Here is a 19,264-nt window from a genome sequence, read left to right as displayed (position 1 = left end):
GGAGCGGAGGGCGGGCGAGAGCGAGAAACTGCGAGCGCGCGGGCTGAGGCGCAGGGCACGCTGGGACAACGAGTCCCTCCTACCGCCAGCCTCTAGCCCCCTTCGCGCGCTATCAAACTACAATTCCCAGCCTGCCTTTCGCGTCCCTAAGCCAGGCCCTGGGGCCTTGCCCTCCGAGGGCCTCGCACGCCGGAATCGCCGAGCACGCTGGGAAGGGTCAGGCTCCGGCGGGAAGGCGGAGCCGTTGGAGAGCGTGAGTAGAAGCGTGGTCTCTCCCGGAAAAACCACAATCACCAGGAGCGCTGAGCGAGAACCCGTAATAGAGAGGGACGGGCTAAGGGAGAAGGGGCGGAGCTACGGCGGGGAAGTGTGTTTGGAAGCTGCGGGGCAGGGTGGAGCCGAACAGAGGCTAGTCGGGGAGATTGCGTTAAGGGCGCGTACGCCCTTCCCCGGATCCCTGGAGTGGCAGGAGGGACCGGCCCGGCCAGTCCGCTCGTCCTCAGGTGCTGCGAGAACGGGGAGGGGCAGAGCGGGTGTGGAAGGAGATCAGGAGTCTGTGCAGCAGGGGCTAACTGAGCAGCCAGACTTCTGAAGGATTATCCGTTTACAGCCTCCCAATCTAGAGACGGGACTCCCACTGAAGATGGCACTATTGTTTAACAACAGGCTTTGATGGCACCTAGGGGAAGTGTTCACGGAGATTTAAGAGAATGGGAGTTCTAAAACATTTGCGTTTTCAGTATTCCACCTCTTAGGGCTTTTTCTAACTTCCTAAACGTGTTGTTTTTGCTTGTTTTGTTATTCCCAGTTGGTTGCCCTGTAGATTCCTAGTAAAACCCTTAAGTGAGAAGGACTGTGCCCTATGCTGGTCTTAAGGGAATAAGGAAAAGTAGGGCTGGAGAAAGCTACATGGGGCCGAGTAGGCCTATCAGGAGACAGAGAAAGAAGCATATAGTGGTAGCTATCCACTGCTGAGGGACAGAGAAAAGGGCGGTCTACCTCACACACTAAAGGTTTTTATTTGACAGACAAGAAGCTGCAAAACGTTGGCATTTTTATTCAGACGTATAAAAACAAAACAAAAAAACTTCAGGGCTAACAACAGATACCCCCAGTTTCCCATCCATGGGGACAGAAGTCTGAAGCTGGGTCCTCTTTCTATGCCACCTGGAAGCTTCCCACTACTGGATGAGAATAGCTCCTAAAAGTGGCTCTTGGGACCACTGTGAATCCGTCCCTTGGGTGGAGATCATATACAGCACATGTAGGTTATGGTTTACACAGAGATGCCCAGTTATTTTTCCTTCTGACCACCCCCTACTCCCACCTTCTGAGATAAGAAGTCTGGGTGTAGGAGCAGGCTGTAGTTGCTGGAGTTAGACTTGATTCAGTGCAAAAACAAGAAGACAATGCCCCTTCAAGGGCTCTGACTTATATATCAGTTTTCCTTGATACTTTACAGTAAGAGCACATGCATTGGAAAATCTTGAATCCGGACCTGCTATTTGATTTACTTAATCTCTTTAAGGCTCAGTTTCCTTATTTGTAAAATGGGATAATACCTAGCATACAGAATTGGTGTCAAGGATTAAGTTAGATAATGTTGGTAAAGTTTAGCATGATGCTCGACACATAGTAAATGCTCAGTTAATAGTAATCATTAATATCTACTCCCAACCTCTTCACAAGATTTTAAGCTTCTCATTTTTTCTAGGGGGTTAAGGGTCACAAGCCAAAATTTTGCTTTCCCCTGCCAGGTTTCCCCCTTTCCTCTTCCTTCGAAGTCTGATGGGCAACAAAGGCACACTTTAAAGCCTAGTCTCAACAAGTCAGAGTCTAAGAGAAAGGGACATGGGGAGTAATCCTTCATATCGCCAGGGAGTTCCCCCAAGGAAGTTGAGGAATGGGACTGGGAAAGCACATAAAATAGGGAAAACCATCTCCTTTCCTGGGTTTGGGAAAGAGAAAAAGTGCAAAGCTGGCTAATACCACAAGAATTTTGTGTCCGAGTGTTTAAGGCCTCCAAAGGTTGATTGGAATTGTCTAGGACTAGGGAAATGGGGCTGAGATCTGTGAGGGAGACAGACTAAGGAGAAGAGGGGTACCCTCCAGAGGCACTAGCTGCCATCAGATGCTCCCTGAGTACCTCAGTGAGCAGGGGTTATGTTCTCTGGGCATTAGCCTTGGGGAAAAGCCGGCTATGCCAGTAATCGGGGTTATCAAAGGCAGAGTCAGTGGCTTCTAAACTACGTAGAGTTTTGAGGCGGGCATAATGGACCTGGGGGCCATGGTGTACAGGCCCCTGGAAAGCTCTCATTTCTTCATACCCTTGCTCAGCTGCTGGGCAGGCCTCCATGGCTGCATAATCCCCCCCAGGACCTCCTCCACCACGTCGCCGATTCATATATTCATAATCTTCATCCGGAGTTGTGCTGGCGTTGGGCATGGTGGGCACGGGGTTGAGCGGGCAACTCTGTGTGCTGCCCAGGGAAGCACTGAGGTCTGATCCCACATCCATGTACTCGTAACCCAGCTCCTCAAGGGAACTTGGCCTAGGGGGACGAGATGAACTGCACTTTCTCCTCCGGTTCATGTATTCATACTCGTCGTCGTCATCTTCTTCTTCAGTACCCAGGACAGAACTGAGACCCACTGAAGAAAGGGTGCCTTCCCGGGAGGAGGTACCTGAGGGTTGAGAAGAGAGGCTAGGTATGTGGTATTACTTCATTGTAATAGGCAGTGAGGAGTGGGGGAGTCTTAGGAAAAAATGAATAGGGAGGGATATGATCAGAGAAGACAGAAGGATCAAGAGGAGCCTGTGGAAGGAGGATTAGAGAAAGATTTGAGGAAAGCGCTACAGAAAGTCAGGCACCTTTGAGGTGTGCATCTGGCATGACATAACCATTGACATCCTCTTCCTCTAACCCTGGTGGGGACTGTGGGGTGACAGGAGTAAGCAGGCTGTGGCGCTGGGAATGGTAGGCGCTGTCTCCTCGTGGCCGTGGGCTCCGGCTCCGGCTTCTACACATGGATACCTTCTCCTGGAGCTCGGCCTCAGAGCCTGTCACATGGCCCTCCGATGACTCTGATGCCAGGCGTCCCCGTGGCACTGGGTGCAGAGAGGCTGGACGGTGGCACCGTTCACTACACCCACGAACTGCAGACTTCTAAGGAGGAAAATAATACGTGGAGATTTACACAGAAATGAGGGAAGAAGAGAGATTTGTTTAGAAGGAGCTTGGGTCGTTCAGTGCCTTCTGTTTTGTAGGACACTGATTAAACCTCAGAGGTTTTTAAAGTCTCCCACACTACCCCTATCAATCCTAAGACACTGCCACCCAGCCTCTTGGCATCCTCTTAAAGAGACAGACCTTACCTGGGCAGCCTCCCCAAGATTCCCCTGGTTCATAGGCATATATCCCGATGATGGACTTACAAGGCTCTGGCTCTAGGATGAAACAAGTGAGGAAGAAGTTTAGATTAAGAGAGAAATCTACTCACCACAGCGGCCTTTGAATAGTTAATATGGACATCTGTGGGATTCGTGAGGGCGCAGGTGGACAGAGGGCTTAGGGTGCAGAAAGTCTTGGGAAACTGGAAAATCTTACCCCACGTGGCCGAGTAAGTGTTCCAAGTGGCAGGCTAAGGGCAGAGCCTAGTGTGGTTGCCAAGTTCTCCTCCTCTGCCTCCAACTCCAGGTCTAGGTCTAGTTCTGGCTCCAGCTCTACTTCCTCCAGTTCCTTGTTTGTTAGAGCAGGGGGCTCTGCCCCAGGCGGAATTCCAGGCCCACTCTCTCTCTGTGAGGGCAGGTGGTTGATTGTTAAGGTACATCCTGGTTCCAGCCAAGTTCCCTTTTCTCTAGATCTCCTTGGCACCTCCTAATCTCCACTCACCTTTATGACCAGGTACCGTGGTGGGTCTCGGGCCATCCTGGTGAACTCATTGGCTAGTTCTTTAAAGGTTGGGCGAATGTTCTCATCAATCATCCAACCTGGGGGTAAGATGTAGGAAGGAGAGCGATAAGAGGGGAGTGGAGTAGGGAGGGAAGCTACTTAGAAAATGGCTGATGCTTTGTTCCCTCATCTTTGTGTGGGGAGCCTGACATCCACGTAGATGCCATTGGCATCAATAATGTGGAGAGTGCTTAGTGTTTATTGGGCAGAGACCGTTTGGGGCATGCACCGCTGTCCTGGGTATTCACTTTTCATCACTGAGCATTGTTTATCTATGCTTTTTGGGTTTTCAGTCCAATGAAGCAATAATGGAGTAAAAAAAAAAAGGCTGAAATCAGCAGGTAACTCACACTTGACCATGACCATGTAGACGTCAATGGTACAGATCTGGGGCTGTGCCAACCGCTCCCCCTTCTCCAGCAGATCTGGTACTTCAGCCAGTCGCAGCCCTGCATAGGGCTCTGCCCCAAAGGTCATCAGCTCCCAAACTGTTACTCCTGGTATAGGAAGACATGACTAGTTGATGGCAAAATAGTAGACATGGGCATGCAGATGAAGAGAAGGCAGAACTTGATCTGACCCAGGATCTGAAGGGCTTAGAGATTCTAAGAAAGGGTCTCAAAAGGCATCTTTGGAATTTGGACCAGTGATGGTATGGTGGGCATCCAGATGGACTGACCATAGCTCCAGACGTCACTCTGGTGTGTGTATTTCCCAAAGTGGATACTCTCGAGGGCCATCCACTTAATTGGAGTCTGGGGGATTAAAGACAAAGGTGTCACCAGCTGATTTCCACACATTTTCTTAGCATTTCTAAACCCATGTTCTCCGTTGTTCTTTGCTGCTCTCTAAACTTTTATTTCTGGCATCTCCAGGTTCTTCTCCTTGGACTAACCCTGCAGCATCTGCTAGCCTCTCAAAGAAACCACAGAGTACTTCCCGTCCCCATGCTTCACTCCACCCCTGCCTCCTTACCCAGCCTTTGTGTCACCTTACCTTGGTCTCACTGTGCAGTAGCTGCTTATCATCAGGGGGCAGCAAGTCAGCAACCCCAAAATCTGCCACCTGAACCTGACTAGGTGATTTCAGTAGCACATTTCGGGCAGCCAGGTTCCTGTGCACCATACCATGTTCCTCAAGGTAGTACATTCCCTATAGGGAAGGAAGTATTCTCAAGGTTGGGGAAATTGGTCCTTGAGCTTCAGAATCACCTCAAACCCTAAGGCACCTCTCAACACTTGAACCTCCTGGTCCCCTCCCTGTGGGCCCACAGGCAGTTTCATCTTAGAACTCCTCCAGTCTCCTCTCACCTTGGCAATTTGTACTCCCCAGTTGAGCAGCAGCTGTGGCCCCAGTGCCCCACGGTGTTGTCTCACATGATCCAGCAGGGAGCCCAGAGGCAGGTACTGAGTGATGAGCTGCAGAGATGACCCTGGGCACAGTCCCAGCAGCCGTACAATGTGGGCATGGTCGAGGCTGCCAATGGCCAGCATATGCTAAGAGACACAAGAAGGGTCATCCTGGGAACAAACAGGGTCACATAAAACCAGACCAGGGCTCCCCCAACATTCAAAGACATCAACATGGCTAACACAGTATCTGCTAACACGAGACCGTGCTTCTACGTAATCGTATCTAATATCAACCCTCTCCTAGTGGCACACAGAACACCCTGCCTTCACTTACGTCCGTCACAGCTTGAAAACTTTGCCGTCCACTCTTGTCCTCAATGACTTTAATGCAGACTGGAATCTTGATCGATTCACCCTCAGGAATCCACACTCCCTGGGAAATTTTGGGCAGGAGTCAGCCTAAGGTCATTCTCCCCAGGCTAGTCCTGTCTCTGAATCTTTCCCTCCTTTGCCCTAGATCCTTTTCCCACCTCCCCAGACTTCCTGTGGGCCACTCACTTTGTGCACAGTTCCGAAGACGCCCGAGCCCAGCACTTTAAGCTTCTTCAGCTCTGTTTCCTTGAAGATTCTGGCCGAGACTTTGTTAGCCTTCTCACTGGGATCCAGAGGCTCTACGCTCTGGAACAGACGGAAAGGAGGTACTCAGGAAAGCCCACTCCCATGTCCCTCTCCAACCCCCTCCCCAGAGGTGGATGCCAAGAGCAGCAAAGCCCAAAGGGGTGGGAGCAGGAAGAGGAATGTCTCTAGTCTTGGAAAGCATTGCAGGCATATGGGGGAATAAAAGACCTGAGGATTGAGGAAGTCGTTTGTGTTCATGAGACCAGAAATCAAGAGGGTCAGGTTTTCCCTTTGTTGGGAGAGAGTTGGTAATACTATCTCCTTGAGTACCTTTATACAATTCTCTGTTTTTCAAAGCACTTTCACATACATCATCCCCTTTTACCCTTACAGCCACCTTGTAAGGATGAATGTTATTATTTCCTCTGTATACATGCATAAACTGAGGCACAGAGAAGGAAGCTAACTTCTTCAAAGTCATACAGCATATTAATGGCAAAATCAGGACTAGAATTCATGTCTCCCATTTCTCTGGCCAGAGTCCTTTCTAATGGACCATACTACCTCCTTGAAGAAAGGGATCAAAGCTCTGGGGAAGGAAGAGGATCTTAAAGGGTGATGGTATAGGGTATGTTTCAAGGGTAAGCTAGGCACTCACCTCACCCCGTTCCAAGTAGCGCCTCATAGCCCTCTTATTCTGAATCCGGCGCCCACGCCAATAGAGAAAAGTGCTGCCCAGGATCAGGAAAATCACTGCCAATCCTACTACCACTGTTAAAGCCATTGCCAGATGGGTTTTGCTGTGGGACAGAGAAGCCCAGAATTATCCTGGGTCTACACTTCCCTTACAAATGTCATTTACACCTGTACTAAAGGTATAGCGCAGATCTGGGGCAAGAAGTTAACATTCACATCTACATATATCCTTGAGCAATATGAAGGGGTTAACCTCAATCTGCACCCCAAGACTACTGCAAGTTAATCTTAGGAAGGGAAGACCAGAAGCCTGGATTCTTGTGTCCCCAGGTCCAGTGATAGTAGCCTGTATATAGAGGGCCAGAATGAATAGAGACTTAATCTTCCCAGGAGGTAACGGCCCTTCCCCAAATATTCCCAGCTCCCTAAATCTCCAAGCCCACCATACCTGATCAGTGCCAGTGTTTGGCCTAAACAGTCTTGTAGCTCTGGTCCCTTACACCTGGAGAAGAAAGTCACCTCCTTAAATGGGAGCTTGGTAAACTTCCACAGGAAGCTCAATTCCAACACTCTCAACGTACATTGTTTCAGACCCTACCATGGCATCCCATCCTGAAGCCCAAAGCATATCCCAAGACATGGCTCCCATCTCTGGCTCACCAATCCTCCCTGAGTCCCTCTCTTGAATGAAACTCCCCTGAGCTGAGGTTATTCCAGGTTCCCCAAATTGTAGCATCATTTTGTGCTGCTACTGAGTTTCCCTTTCTCCAATCCTTCACTACACAGCTGGGAGTGGTTCTTAAGTCATAGTTCCTTCTTTCTTTCTGCTCTCCTCACCATCTTCTTTCCCTCTAGTTCTGTACTCTTACCCCTCTGCCAACACCCTTTTATCATCCCATCACTGACCCCTGGGTGCAGTTCTCATGACAGGGCCGACATTCATTCTGAGCATCTGGGTACTTGTAGATGGGGCCCTTGGCACCGAGGACTCCAAAGGGGCAGCTGCTCACACAGTGGGGCCCATCTCGAAAATGGGCACACTGGGCACAAGCATCAGAGCCCTGGGTGGAAGAGAGAAGGTCAGGAAGTATGGTATTCCAAGATCAATTCCACACTTCCCAACAAGAACTAGCCCAGCCATTTAGGATCCTCCATTCACAGACCCTAGCATTATCTGACCTCCCTGTGCCTCTCTATGGCCTTGAAATTTGGCCATATCATTCCCTAGACCCTCCAGTGTTGCCCCGCCCTCTCTCCCTTAGAGATCCTGGTGCTGCTACTGTACCGAGCCATTGCACGTGGTAGTGCCCTCCATGGGTTGGCATTCCGGGTGGCAGGAAAAGCATTCAGCTTCATGGGCAAACTCACGAGGCTCCCTGCAGTGGGGGGCCAGGGGTAAAGGGAGGTGGGTCACTTCCAAGGCCTGACCTTTATGCTCTGATCTCCCAACCACAGGGCCTCCTACCTAATTCCCACCAAGGCATATACAGAAAGTTGTCTAAAGGCTTTCAGGTGCCACGTGAACAGCTCCATCCCTTGGGTCCATCCCCCAACCCCCTCTTGACTCTCCCCCCTCACTGTACCCATTCAGAAAGTTGCAGCGGGTCACACAGACACCTCCTCGGCTGTAGTTTCGGCAAGATAGGCACTGACTGGGGCCTGGGCCCCAGCATCCCCCAGAGGAGCACAGTGGGTCACACACTTTGCCTTCTGCCACTGGAAGGGAGGGTGGGTTAGGAGGGGTCTGAGGTCTCCTAACAAGCCTTTTCCTGAACTCTTGCTCATTACTGCTTCCAGCCTAATGTCCCCTTGGCTCCGTCCCCCATCCCTACTCCCACTTGCAGGGCAGAGCAGCCCTTATGCCCCTCTCCTGCCTGATTCCACCGCCCCGTCCGTGGGCCCTTTCCCTCACCGCAGTCTCTGCGGGGCCGATTATGCTTGATGTCCAGTCTCTCTTCCGAAGGCCCCCGAAGCAGCCTGGTCCAGTTCAAAGAATGGTGGTAGCAGAGCTGTCGATTGGCACTTATGTAGATACGCCCAGCACTAATTTCTTTCAAGGATCGGAGGCCCAGAGATGTTACATTCAAGTTCTTCATGATCAACAGTGAGAAGCCCCGGCTGAGAACAAGGAGACTGGATGAGAGGGGAGACTACAGAGGAAAAACTGAGCACGCAGTGGATTCATTTCCATTCAACAAATTTGCTCTGGGCTAATCAACCCACTGAGAGGGACTCCCCCCTCCTTTAGCCTTTGCCCCATCCAACTCCCACTGTATGAGACCATGCCTTGTATTTCACTCAAGGATGCCTGAGAAACTGGGTCCTTTGCCCGGAGATGCGACGGCCTCCACACCCCTTACTCACTTGTAGAGGCTTCGGCCCCCAATGGTCGTCAGGTTGGAAAAGACACTGAAGTTGTGCATGTGGGGAGGCCAGGACTGGATGTTCAGGTAACCTGAGGGGTTGGAGAGGGGCACATGAGTGGGGAGCCTCTCCCCTTCCTTCCTCAGGTTTGCCTGGTCCCTCCCCTGACGCCTGGCACATGATTTTCTCAAGTGGTATACTCAGTAAGGGCAGGCTCTCCTCCCATTCACCTGTGATCTCCCGCACTGTCCGGAAGACATTGAGCTTCTCAGGGTCCAGAGCAGGAATCTTGTGCCAGGGGTCTCTGAGGAGAACAGTAAAAACCAGTCAACAAGGTAGAGGCATAACCAAGTAGCAGTGAGCACGCCTAGCCTCAGAACTTAGTTTCCAAACAGCGTTCTCCACTAAAAGGAAACAGGACTCTTGGGAGAAATGGCTGAGGCAGGAGAAATATAACATGAGCCTACAGCATCCTGTGCAAAAAAGTAAGGAAATGCTCAAAGAATGAGGGGTATAAGCCCAAAGAACACAGGAGCCATCATGAAGGGGCCCCACAATGAACAGACCAAGGACAACTGGAATGATGATTGTAAGAGACTCTGAAATGTTGACTAAAACAAGTATCCACACAGATTAAACACACAAACAAGTAAGTAAATAAACAGGAAGGGAAGGCTCTCCCTCACACGAGAATGCCTACAAATAAATACAGGAGGAATAATGGAGTTAGAAAATCATCATTTGGCAATTCTCATAAAAACTGCTTCAGGCAAATATCTCCCCACAAGATACTTATTAATTGCAAAGGGAAAATAGTAACTTTACAGTAGAAAAGCTGGCAGACGCCCCCTTAACCAAGTGACCAGAGGTATCATCACCAATGATGGAACAAATCAACATCATGTGCCTCCTTGATACTTTGCACTGAGAATACAACTGTAGTATTCCTATCAAAATGCATAACTTGAAGCTAAGTGTGAGGCAACATTAGATAAACCCCAACTGAGGAACACACTACCAATCACCTGACCTGTACTCTATCAGCAATGTCAAGGTCATGACCTGTGACAGATTAAAGGAGACTGAAGAGACACCAAATGTAAATGTGTGATCCAGGACATGAGCAAGACTATTAGCGAAATGTGATTAAGGTCTGTAGATTAGATAACATTTTGTATCAATGCTAATTTCCCGATTTAAACAATTGTACTATGGTTTTGTAAGAAAATGTTCTTGTTTTCAAGGAATACACACTGAAATGTGTATTTCAGTGGGGTGAGGGGACACCATGTCTGGAAATTTACCTTCAAGTGGTTCAGAAAAACAAGAGCATGTATATATAGTGTGTGTGGTGTGTAGAGACAGAAATGATAAACATGTGGTACATTGGTAACATTTGGGGGATCTGAATAAAGAGTGTATGGGAAATCTTTATACCATTTTTTGCAACTTTAGATCTAAAATTTTGTCCAAAGTAGACAGGTGGCCCTAACGTTTCACACACACACTCACACACACACACACACACACACACACACACACACACACACACTCACTCACTCACTCACTCAATCACTCACTCACTCACTCACTCACTCACTCACTGTAAATGCTGTCCTATGGATTAGAATGTCCCTTTGCTCTTTGTGGCTCCAAACCAAGAAGCAGAACTAGGGGAAACAGCTGGAAGTCATGAGACAGATTTTTATCCAATTTAAGTAAGAACATTTAGAAACCTTTAAGAAGGAGGACACAACGTCCCTGTCCCTTGCCACTCAGCTGGCTGGATTGCTTAGGGGTATCTGAGGGGATTCAAGCCCTGGCTGGGGAGTTAAGCACTGTCAGGTCCTTTGTGGCCTCTAAGATTTTATGATCTAGATTCCTGATCAGCTCCACATACAAAGGCTTGAACCAATGCAATGAACCGTGAGCAGGTGGATGGGGTGGGGGATCAGGGGATGAAAGCAGAATCTCTAACCCATTGAGGCCGGTGATAAGAAAGTCCAGGTTGCCCAGGATCTTGGTGCAGTTCACAAATCCATCAATGTTGCTCGAGTCCACAGTCTGGAAGCGGCTCCCAGAGCCCGTCCCCTCACAAGCTGTAAACACAGAAGAGGCTCACTGGGGAGGGGGTGTGGGGGGTGGAGTCTGAGTAGGCTCAGGGGAAAGGGTATCTCTTCACCAACTCCTTACCATCTCTTACTCACCTTTGGGGCACAGACCCCCACAAGGTTCACATATCTTGAGTCCATTTTTATCTACTTCCATTTTGTCAGGAGGACAAGCCCTGACACAAGATGTTTGATCCACCACAAAGTTATCTAGGAGGGAGGAGGGCACCATTAGAGATGAGGGAGGAACACTGCCAACTACCAACTAACTGAACCTCCTTCCTCCTGCTCTGCACTGCATTTGCTCCAATCGACCACCCGAGGTTCCTTAAGTGCTGTCTCATGGATTAGAAAGGCGCTTTGCTCTTTGGATCCAAAGAGCAGAGCTAGGAGCAATTGCTGGAAGTCATGGGGAGATAGATGCGGGAACGGGACATAGGGGTCATTCATTAGGGGTGACTAGATGATCACAACCAATTGCCCTCTATATCCTCTATTAACCACCCAACTTGATCCATTTTGCCTCCTAAAATTTCATCTAAAATCCTCGTTCCACTACCATTGTTCCTTCCCTTCAGACACTTACGGGGACAGCTGGCTACACAAACTCCTCCATACTGATACTTGGTGTGGGGATTGGGTTCCAGCTGGAAAGTTAGCTTGTTGTAGACAAGAGGCTGTGGACACTGGCGTACACAGGCTCCACTGTCATTGAAGAGCCGGCAGGCCTAGGAACACAGAAGGCTCATAAGACTCATGTTACATATGGACCCCTACTTCCTCCCCAAAGCCCACGTCCCATTTCAGAACAGGCAAGCGGTGGTAACAGTACGTACAAAGCAGTCTGTGTCCTGAGGGCCCGAGCAGCCCCCTGCACACTCGTCGTGGCAGCACTGGTTGGGGTTCGGCCCAAAGCAGTGACCATTACACTGAGGGGCACAGATGGTCTTGGTCACTACGGACGGAGAGAAAGCACAGCTGTCAGGGCTCACAGGACTGTATTCTGAGGCTCTCTCTCACCCTCTTGCCTTAGAGGCTCATCGCTACCCCCTGTCGACACAGGCTGGGGTGGGCAAGGATATGAAAGTGTATATGAGTTTGAAGTCTTTAAAATGAAGTAAACCCACGTGTCTGGCAGTCTTCTGGTCCAGGACCCCAGCATCGCCCCTTGCAGACCTCATGACAGGGGGGACCTGGTTGGGAGGGAAAGTAGCACAAGCGGCTGTCAGAAAGGCTTGCTCGGATCCACAGGGTATGATGTCAGCACACAGGCACCCAGTCCCGGGAAGCGAGGAGCCAGGGCAGCATCCCTCCTTACCCCAGCGGAGCTGGGCTGGGCTCAAGTGAACCTGTCAGCAAGGGGTGGAGCCGCGCCTCCACACCACCCACAGGGCAGCTGACGGGAGGGCCCGGGGCACATGCCTCACTCAGCCCAGTCCCAACCCAGGAATTTGGTTCTTCTTGGCAAACTGAACCCAGTAGGAATATGTGTGAGTGAGTGGACAGGGAGTGGCAGACTGCGGTCAGGGCTAGGTAGGTTCTAAGAAGCAACGATGTAGGAGTGGAAAGAGAAATGGATGTGCAGTCCAGAGACCTGGCTTCCCACTCAGAGCACAGAGTTCTTTAGCCCCTTTCCTTCACACGCTGCTTCTGCGGTTCGGGTTCTAGGGGACTGACCTGCTCCCTCCTGGCAGGCTCCTTGGGTTAGAGCCCAAGGTTTGTTCAGTGGCAGCTGGGTTCACATTAGGGACATACTGAGGGGAAAGGGGTCACTCTGGTTGGGTGGGGGCAAGGGGGCAGTCTTGATCATGGCCACTCACAGGTCCTGCCATTGTCCTTCACCACTATCTCGGCTTCTCGGTCCCGCACGATGTCCCTCCAGTCAACTGTGTCCATGTGACAAAGTTTATCATTCTTCTCAATGTAAACGCCCCCTGACAGAATCTCTGAGGTAGGGAAGAGAAGTGCCGGGGTCAAGGGCTAGTCAGGGAAGTCCTCCTTCTCCCTGCCTCCCCACCAGTCTGAGCAGAGGACATGGGCAGGCGGATATGTCCAATTAAATCCAAACTGCAGAGGAGGCGCGCCTTGTAAGAGGAACAGGCCAAAAGAAAGTCCTTCCCCCTCAGACACCTGTCCAGATCCGGTTTAGCGAGTTGGGGAGGGGAAGGGAAAGAAGGAGAGTAGATCCCTGACTCAAATCCACACCTCCCCACCCCCGCGTGCCCTACCTGTGTGTTTTTCAACTGACTGGGACAGGCAGAATCAGAAGGTGGCCAGGTGGTATTTAACCCCTCTAGTCCTCCAGCTTGGGGCGACTTGTGAGGGCGGGAGGGAGGATTCCCATTCCCAGGGAAGGAGGGACATCAAGGGACACTGTACTCGGAAGTTAGAAGAATGTGTAACAGCCTCAGCTCCAACTCCAGCCCCACCAGGACATAAGGACCCTCCCCGGGGACAGATGCCTCAGCTCCCTGTTAGGGCCCTCTATCATTTAAGGAGGAGTGGACCTTTAGACCGTGGTGGTCAAGGTGGTGGGCACGTTGAACGGGGGTACTTAGAGGGAGCAGTCTTGGGTCATCATCAAAGAGGCACCTGTCAGCAGGTTGGCTGAGGGGCAGGCCTGGAAGGAATCATCAGGAACTGACCAGTGAGCTGAGTAAAGCGGAGCTGGCGCAGAGCATGGCTGGAGTTGGTGTTGTAGTTCAACATGACAAAGATGGCAAACTTCCCATCGTAGACCTGGGTCCCCCGCACCACTCGGAGGTTGGGCAGTGGCAGCGTAGAGAACTCATTCATGGCCACAAGGACGTAGCCGGTCACTTCTCGGATCCACTGTGATGGAGCAGATCGTGTGGGTGAGAGGGAGAGTGGGGCAAGAAGTGTCGATCCGCTTTCCCTCCCTAAGGCACTGAGGAAGCTCTAGCTCCTCTAATTTTTTCCAAGTCCTGTTTTGGAGTAGGGAGTAGCAGGCGCCACACGACTTCTGCAAGTGAAGACAAGCTGTAGAAATAACCGAGGAATTCTAGGCTCCTAGCCTTTCCTTCTCAGGGCTCCTCAGGCCAGGAGGGTCCTTGCTTATCCCTTCCTCACCTCCTCAGGTGCCTCTTGGTCCCTGGTGCAGAACCCCACCCTGCCCCTGCCCCCTTCTCAGGGCCAGCCCCTGTGCATCCCCGGCTACAGCGACCAGTCCACAGGCCCCAGATTCCAATCATTGCCCCATAAACACACTGGCTTGGATCTTAGGAACCATGGAGTCTTAGGAATGCTCAACTCCAGCCCTGAGGACAGGAAAGAGGCTTCTGTAGGGAGGACAAGGGGGAAGAGGTCGAGGAAGGAGGTCGGCACTCTAACCTGCAGGAAGGAGAGGTCAGCATTGTGTCCTGTGAGCACGATCTCCAGGTTCCCCATCACCACCTCACACCTCTCGTAGAGCTTGTACAGTGTCTGGTACTGGTTCTCGGCATCGCCAGTCACACTCAGCCCATTCAGAGTCCCAGGGCACACTGTTCCAAGTGGAGGTAAGAATGGCAGAGGCCTGGACACAAGTTTTCGGCCCTGTCCCCCAGGACCACCCCTTGGTTGCCCTCTTCCAGTAACATTTAGCACGATCAGAGGCCGCTGCCTCCAAGCCTCCGCCCTAGAGGCAGATGCCAAGGCCAGACTGAGAGCCTCAACTTCCTCTTTTCCCAGAATCCCTTCACTGGCCCCCTGAACAGGAAGGTGAAAGATTGCCTTTTCCCACCTGGGCCTCCTCTGTGCCTCTACTGGGTACTACTTTAGGTGCTAAGGAGTTAATCAAGGAGGATGTGGGGTTGTTTTCCCCTCCCTAGAAAGAAGTTAGAAAAGGACCACAGCTTGGTTACCCTCCTCTTCCCTCCCCCGCTCCAACCAGGGCACTTCTCTACCCCCATCCTGCCTCTCTAGGTCCTGGAATAAATATCTCTTTGGGGCAGCACACAGCCCCTATTGTGTCTACTGAGGGTGGGATGGGGGCAGAGGGCGGGGGCAGTGCCTGGGGCCACGGTACGGCCCACAATGAGGCGATTCTATTTAGGAGGAGGGGGCTGCCCCACCCTGTCCCCAGACACCCTGTCCTCAGCCGCTGGCCCCCTCTCTCCCCTCAAGCCTTGGGCTCAGACGAGTGACCTCACTGGCAGGGGGCCTCTGGTGGTAGTGTGGGGGGCTCAGTGTGAGCTTTGTCTATAAAGCTGGAAGATAGGGAGCTGACTGCCCACCTCGCACCCCCTTCATCAACTCTGGCTTTCCTCTCACTCTGCTCCCCATCCCAGCCCACTCCAGCTCCCTCAGCATCACACTTTCCAGCCCTAGAGTATTTTTCAGCAAATACAGAGAAGCCGGATGGAAACAGCAGCCGACTGCCTCCATTCTAAGCCTTCTACCCAATTTCATCGTCAGAGGAGATTCATTAAGAAGCCTTCCAGGGCTTCCCTGGTGGCGCAGTGGTTGAGAATCTGCCTGCCAATGCAGGGGACACGGGTTCGAGCCCCGGTCTGGGAAGATCCCACATGCTGTGGAGCAACTGGGCCCGTGAGCCATGGCCGCTGAGCCTGCGCATCCGGAGCCTGTGCTCCGCAACAAGAGAGGCCGCGATAGTTAGAGGCCCGCGCACCGCGATGAAGAGTGGCCCCCATTTGCCGCAACTAGAGAAAGCCCTTGCCCAGAAAACGAAGACCCAACACAGCCAAAAATAAATTAATTAATTAATAATAATTAAAAAAAAGAATGTTTCCAACATGGCACTCTCACTCACATTAGGGACAGCCTAGACTCGAGGTTCATGAGGCATGTCAGTCTTGGGGGTTCACTTTACTTTGTAAGTATGGAAGACATAGGGGCTATGGGAAATGTTGGATCCTGAAGCCCTCCCTACAACTTGTCTCTCCTCTGGCTCAGTGAAAGACCGTGGGGAGGGGGGTAGATACCACCTGTCCCAGCCACCCTTCCCTGAGGCAGTGGCAGCCTAGTGGGAGGCAGGAGTGAATGGAGGGAGGGAGATTGGTGAGGCCCCAACCCCTCCTCCCTGATGCACCCCTAGTCTGACCACCTGACCTTTGAAGGGCTCCCATTCCCTATCACACCCCATGAAGGGAAAGGGGTGAGCTAGACCCAGCAGAGGGGTAAACAGGCTGGGAGCTCCCAGAGGAGCCTGGGAACTCTAGGGTCCTTGGGTTGAAAACGAAACGACTAGGAGGTTAGTCGTTTCTGGAACAGCGCCACCCCAACCCCCTTCCTGGCAGGACACCCCCTCTTCCAAGTCAAGGCGCCAACCCTTCTCCCCAGATAAGGGAGCCACGATTTCTGCACAGGGAAGTGGGGTGTGGGCGTGTACACACACACACACACACGTACACGTACACAGCTCCCCTACTGGCCCAGAAATCTACACTGGTTCTGTCCTTGGGTTTCCTTATTTGGAAGGATTTCAGGTGGCCCCATCCATTCCACCTGCCCATATGTGTTTGTGCAAACTTTGTGTCTGTGCTTGGGAGGCTACGGTGTTCGAGATCCCAGTTCCCTGCCACCCTGAGGGTAAAGTCCATATTACACAAATAGGAGCAAAGGGCTGGGTGGGAAGAGAGTATGAACAGCACCTCTGAGGAGGAACCAGGCAGCTTGGGGAGGAGAGGGGGGGGTAGGGGAATTAGAAAGTCCCTGCTATACGCAGGGATTAGGGGCACAGGGAGGGCCAGTGGCACAGACCCCCCCTTTGGTAAAGAGCACTGGGGTGGGTCACAGCAAGAATCTCCAGCCCCTCCTTAACCAGAGGCCTCCTCTCCAAAGTCCCCCACCCCCCATCACAGCCAGGACAAAGGGGCTATAGAAGGACTGAGACAGGGCCGGATGCCCAGAGGCTGCAGGATCCAGATAAAGGGTAAAGAGACCCAACCAAGCCTGCCTCCTGTCTCCCTCAGGGAAGGTGGCCAGGATCTGGGACTCCTGGGTTCCCAGCTGAAGATTCCAGGGGTCTGGATGGGACAGTGATACACAGTCACTTTACTCAGTCTCTCACACTCCAATCCCCAGACCCCCGCCCTCCACCAGCTGGGAGTGTTCACATCTCAAGATCCCAGGGTCTAAATTTAGGCCCAGCAACTGTGAGGGAAGCACAGGTGTTTCTCCCACTCCCACCCTGGGGAAGGGGCCCTGACTGTGCCAAACCCCAAGCCGAGATCTGGGGGGAGGGGAGGAAATCAACAGGGTTCCTCCAGTGCCAGCAACCCCAGCACCCCTCAGGTGTCCACGGTCCCAGAGACACCCCAAAGAGGTGGGCTCAGCTGGCATGGGAGTGGGAGGAGGAACAGAGGAGCAATCTGACTCTTGTCTAGACTGCTAGAGACAGCCAGACAATAAACAGAATGGGGGTGGGGGTGACTCTGGGCCTAAGAAGGACGCCCCACCCCAAGGACAGGGGGCTCAGAAGACAGGACAGGTGCCCTGTTGGCCCTCAGGTTGGCGAGAGAAAAGACAAAGAGAAATAGTGTCTGGAAGTCCTTGACCCTATAGCTCCTGGCTCAGTGCTTTGTACATAGTAGATGCTCAATAAGTATTAGTTGAATTGATCTGGGTCTTGACAAAAAAAGTTTGGTCAAGTCGGGGACCAGCTAACTTTATTATTTTGAGAGAAAGAGGCCAGTCAGCCTCTGCGGGGCCTCTCACCCTGCTGTCACCTGGACTTGGCCCTTGGGTTAATCTCAGCTCTCCACAGGGCAGGCCCACTCACGGAAGAGGAGGTGCCTCTCTCGTTTTCCAACAGTAGACAACAACAACCTCCCCCCTCCCACAGCTCCGCCCTGCCGGCAAAACAACAAAACTGGAGGGTTTTGAGCCCCTGGGGGCAGGAGGTTGGGAACAAACCGAGAACCCCCCCTTCCCTGCCCCGCTCTTTCCAAGATCTCCACCTCCAATCATCCTCTCACGTTTACAGAATGGAGGTCCCAGCTCCCCTCCCTGCAGGGCCCCTCAGAAGTGTGAACTGTTTCGGCATCAGCCCTATCCGGAGAGACAAATCAGAGGGTCCGCGACACGGCAGGGAGGAGGTGGCCGGGGCAAGGTAGTGGTTCGGGAATCCCGTCCCCGCCCGGACCACGCCGAGAACCTGATCCTGACGGTCTCCGCCCAGGGAGCCCCAGCGCGCCGGGGCTCCGCACCCCCAGCCTCGCACAGCCCGAGCTCCTGCCCCTGGCCTCCGGCACCCCGCGAATTTGTCTCGGAATCCCAGGTTCCGAGCCTGCCGGTGCTCCCGCACCGCTTACCTGCCTGCGAGTTGCCCACCTCGGAGCCCCGGGCCAGGCTGAGGAGGAAGCCCAGCACCTGCAGAGCCCCGTTCGCTCTCATGACTCCAGCGGAGAGTGAGGGGAGCCCAGCCCAATCCGGCCGGGGGGCGGCCCTGGACTAGGACATCTAAGCGGAGCCACCTGAGCCGCCGAAGACTTGGTAGCGGCGGCAGAGGAGGTTGCAAACTGCAACCGGAGCCGGAGCCGGAGTTTGGGGCGGGATGGCAGGGGAGGGGTGTAGTCTGCAAGGGAGCGCAGGGGGAGGGGGTGAATCTCGGCCGCGCCCCCTCGGGCGCGAGGCTGGAGTAGCGATTGCTGGAGCCTCTGCGGCCCGCCCCGAGCGCGCCCCACGCCCCAGTGCCCGGCAACTTGGCCGCGCAGATCCAGGACGGGTCTCGCCCTAATTTTTCTCCGGGAGCTGAAGTAAGGGGAGGCCAAGATTCCAAACGCCCCCAAATGCTTCCAAAGGAGAAAGGTAATGGGGGTGGGGAGAGCGCTCCAAAGCCCGACCCCCTGCAAGTTGGCCTCGCCCACTAACCAAATCACTCAACTCCCCTAGCCGGTTGGGTCACTTGGGGGATTTTCCGTCTGAATGTGAATTCTTCTCTCCGAGTGTGTTTTTGAGGGGGAGGGTGTTTTTGCCGCCCGCTCAGGCCACCTCAGTTTCCCCGGAACCGCCTCGAAACCCCATAACTCATGCACCCTGCCGAGGAACCCGAGCCCCAGAGGCCGCGTGAAATTGCAGTGTCTCCGGCCGCTTCCTCCTCCAGACCCGGCGCCGGCCCGGCCTCTCCCGGGGATTTGGTTGGGGGGCGGGGGTGGCTTCCAGCCTGGGAACAGACCCCGAAGCCCGCCTTTTCACTTCCACTCCGGGA

At 52.8% G+C, this 19,264-nt stretch overlaps 1 protein-coding gene across 1 annotated transcript; it reads right to left on the bottom strand.

Annotated features, from left to right (window-relative positions):
• Nucleotides 1–1,050: 1,050 nt before the first annotated feature.
• Nucleotides 1,051–18,563, bottom strand: ERBB3 (erb-b2 receptor tyrosine kinase 3). The gene is made up of 28 exons (XM_082850127.1): nucleotides 18,369–18,563; nucleotides 14,446–14,597; nucleotides 13,740–13,926; nucleotides 12,915–13,040; nucleotides 12,222–12,287; nucleotides 11,931–12,049; nucleotides 11,681–11,822; nucleotides 11,191–11,304; nucleotides 10,962–11,082; nucleotides 9,214–9,287; nucleotides 8,984–9,074; nucleotides 8,532–8,737; nucleotides 8,203–8,335; nucleotides 7,905–7,995; nucleotides 7,526–7,680; nucleotides 7,068–7,121; nucleotides 6,582–6,723; nucleotides 5,864–5,983; nucleotides 5,640–5,738; nucleotides 5,264–5,449; nucleotides 4,950–5,105; nucleotides 4,633–4,708; nucleotides 4,304–4,450; nucleotides 3,894–3,991; nucleotides 3,609–3,797; nucleotides 3,377–3,448; nucleotides 2,873–3,167; nucleotides 1,051–2,685 (listed from the first exon to the last, which is right to left on the bottom strand). Exons 1-28 carry the CDS (start codon nucleotides 18,448–18,450, stop codon nucleotides 2,162–2,164), a joined length of 4,017 nt encoding a protein of 1,338 aa, XP_082706253.1. The 5' UTR covers nucleotides 18,451–18,563; the 3' UTR covers nucleotides 1,051–2,161.
• Nucleotides 18,564–19,264: the final 701 nt, after the last annotated feature.

The sequence above is a fragment of the Leucopleurus acutus genome (genome assembly GCF_964270905.1).
Source record: "Leucopleurus acutus genome assembly, chromosome: 11".
Lineage (NCBI taxonomy): Eukaryota > Metazoa > Chordata > Mammalia > Artiodactyla > Delphinidae > Leucopleurus > Leucopleurus acutus.
Note: the sequence above shows the minus strand (reverse complement) of the source record. Positions and strands in the feature narration are given on the sequence as shown.

Bases quoted from the DNA above. Each gene is read 5' to 3' on its own strand.
- ERBB3 (XM_082850127.1), bottom strand. From the start codon at position 18,450: ATGAGAGCGAACGGGGCTCTGCAGGTGCTGGGCTTCCTCCTCAGCCTG. The intron at 9,075-9,213 runs GTGAATGGGAGG...CCAACCCCTCAG, and splicing joins GACAGTGCGGGAGATCACAG to GTTACCTGAACATCCAGTCC. The intron at 4,709-4,949 runs GTAAGGTGACAC...TTAATCCCCCAG, and splicing joins TACTGCACAGTGAGACCAAG to ACTCCAATTAAGTGGATGGC.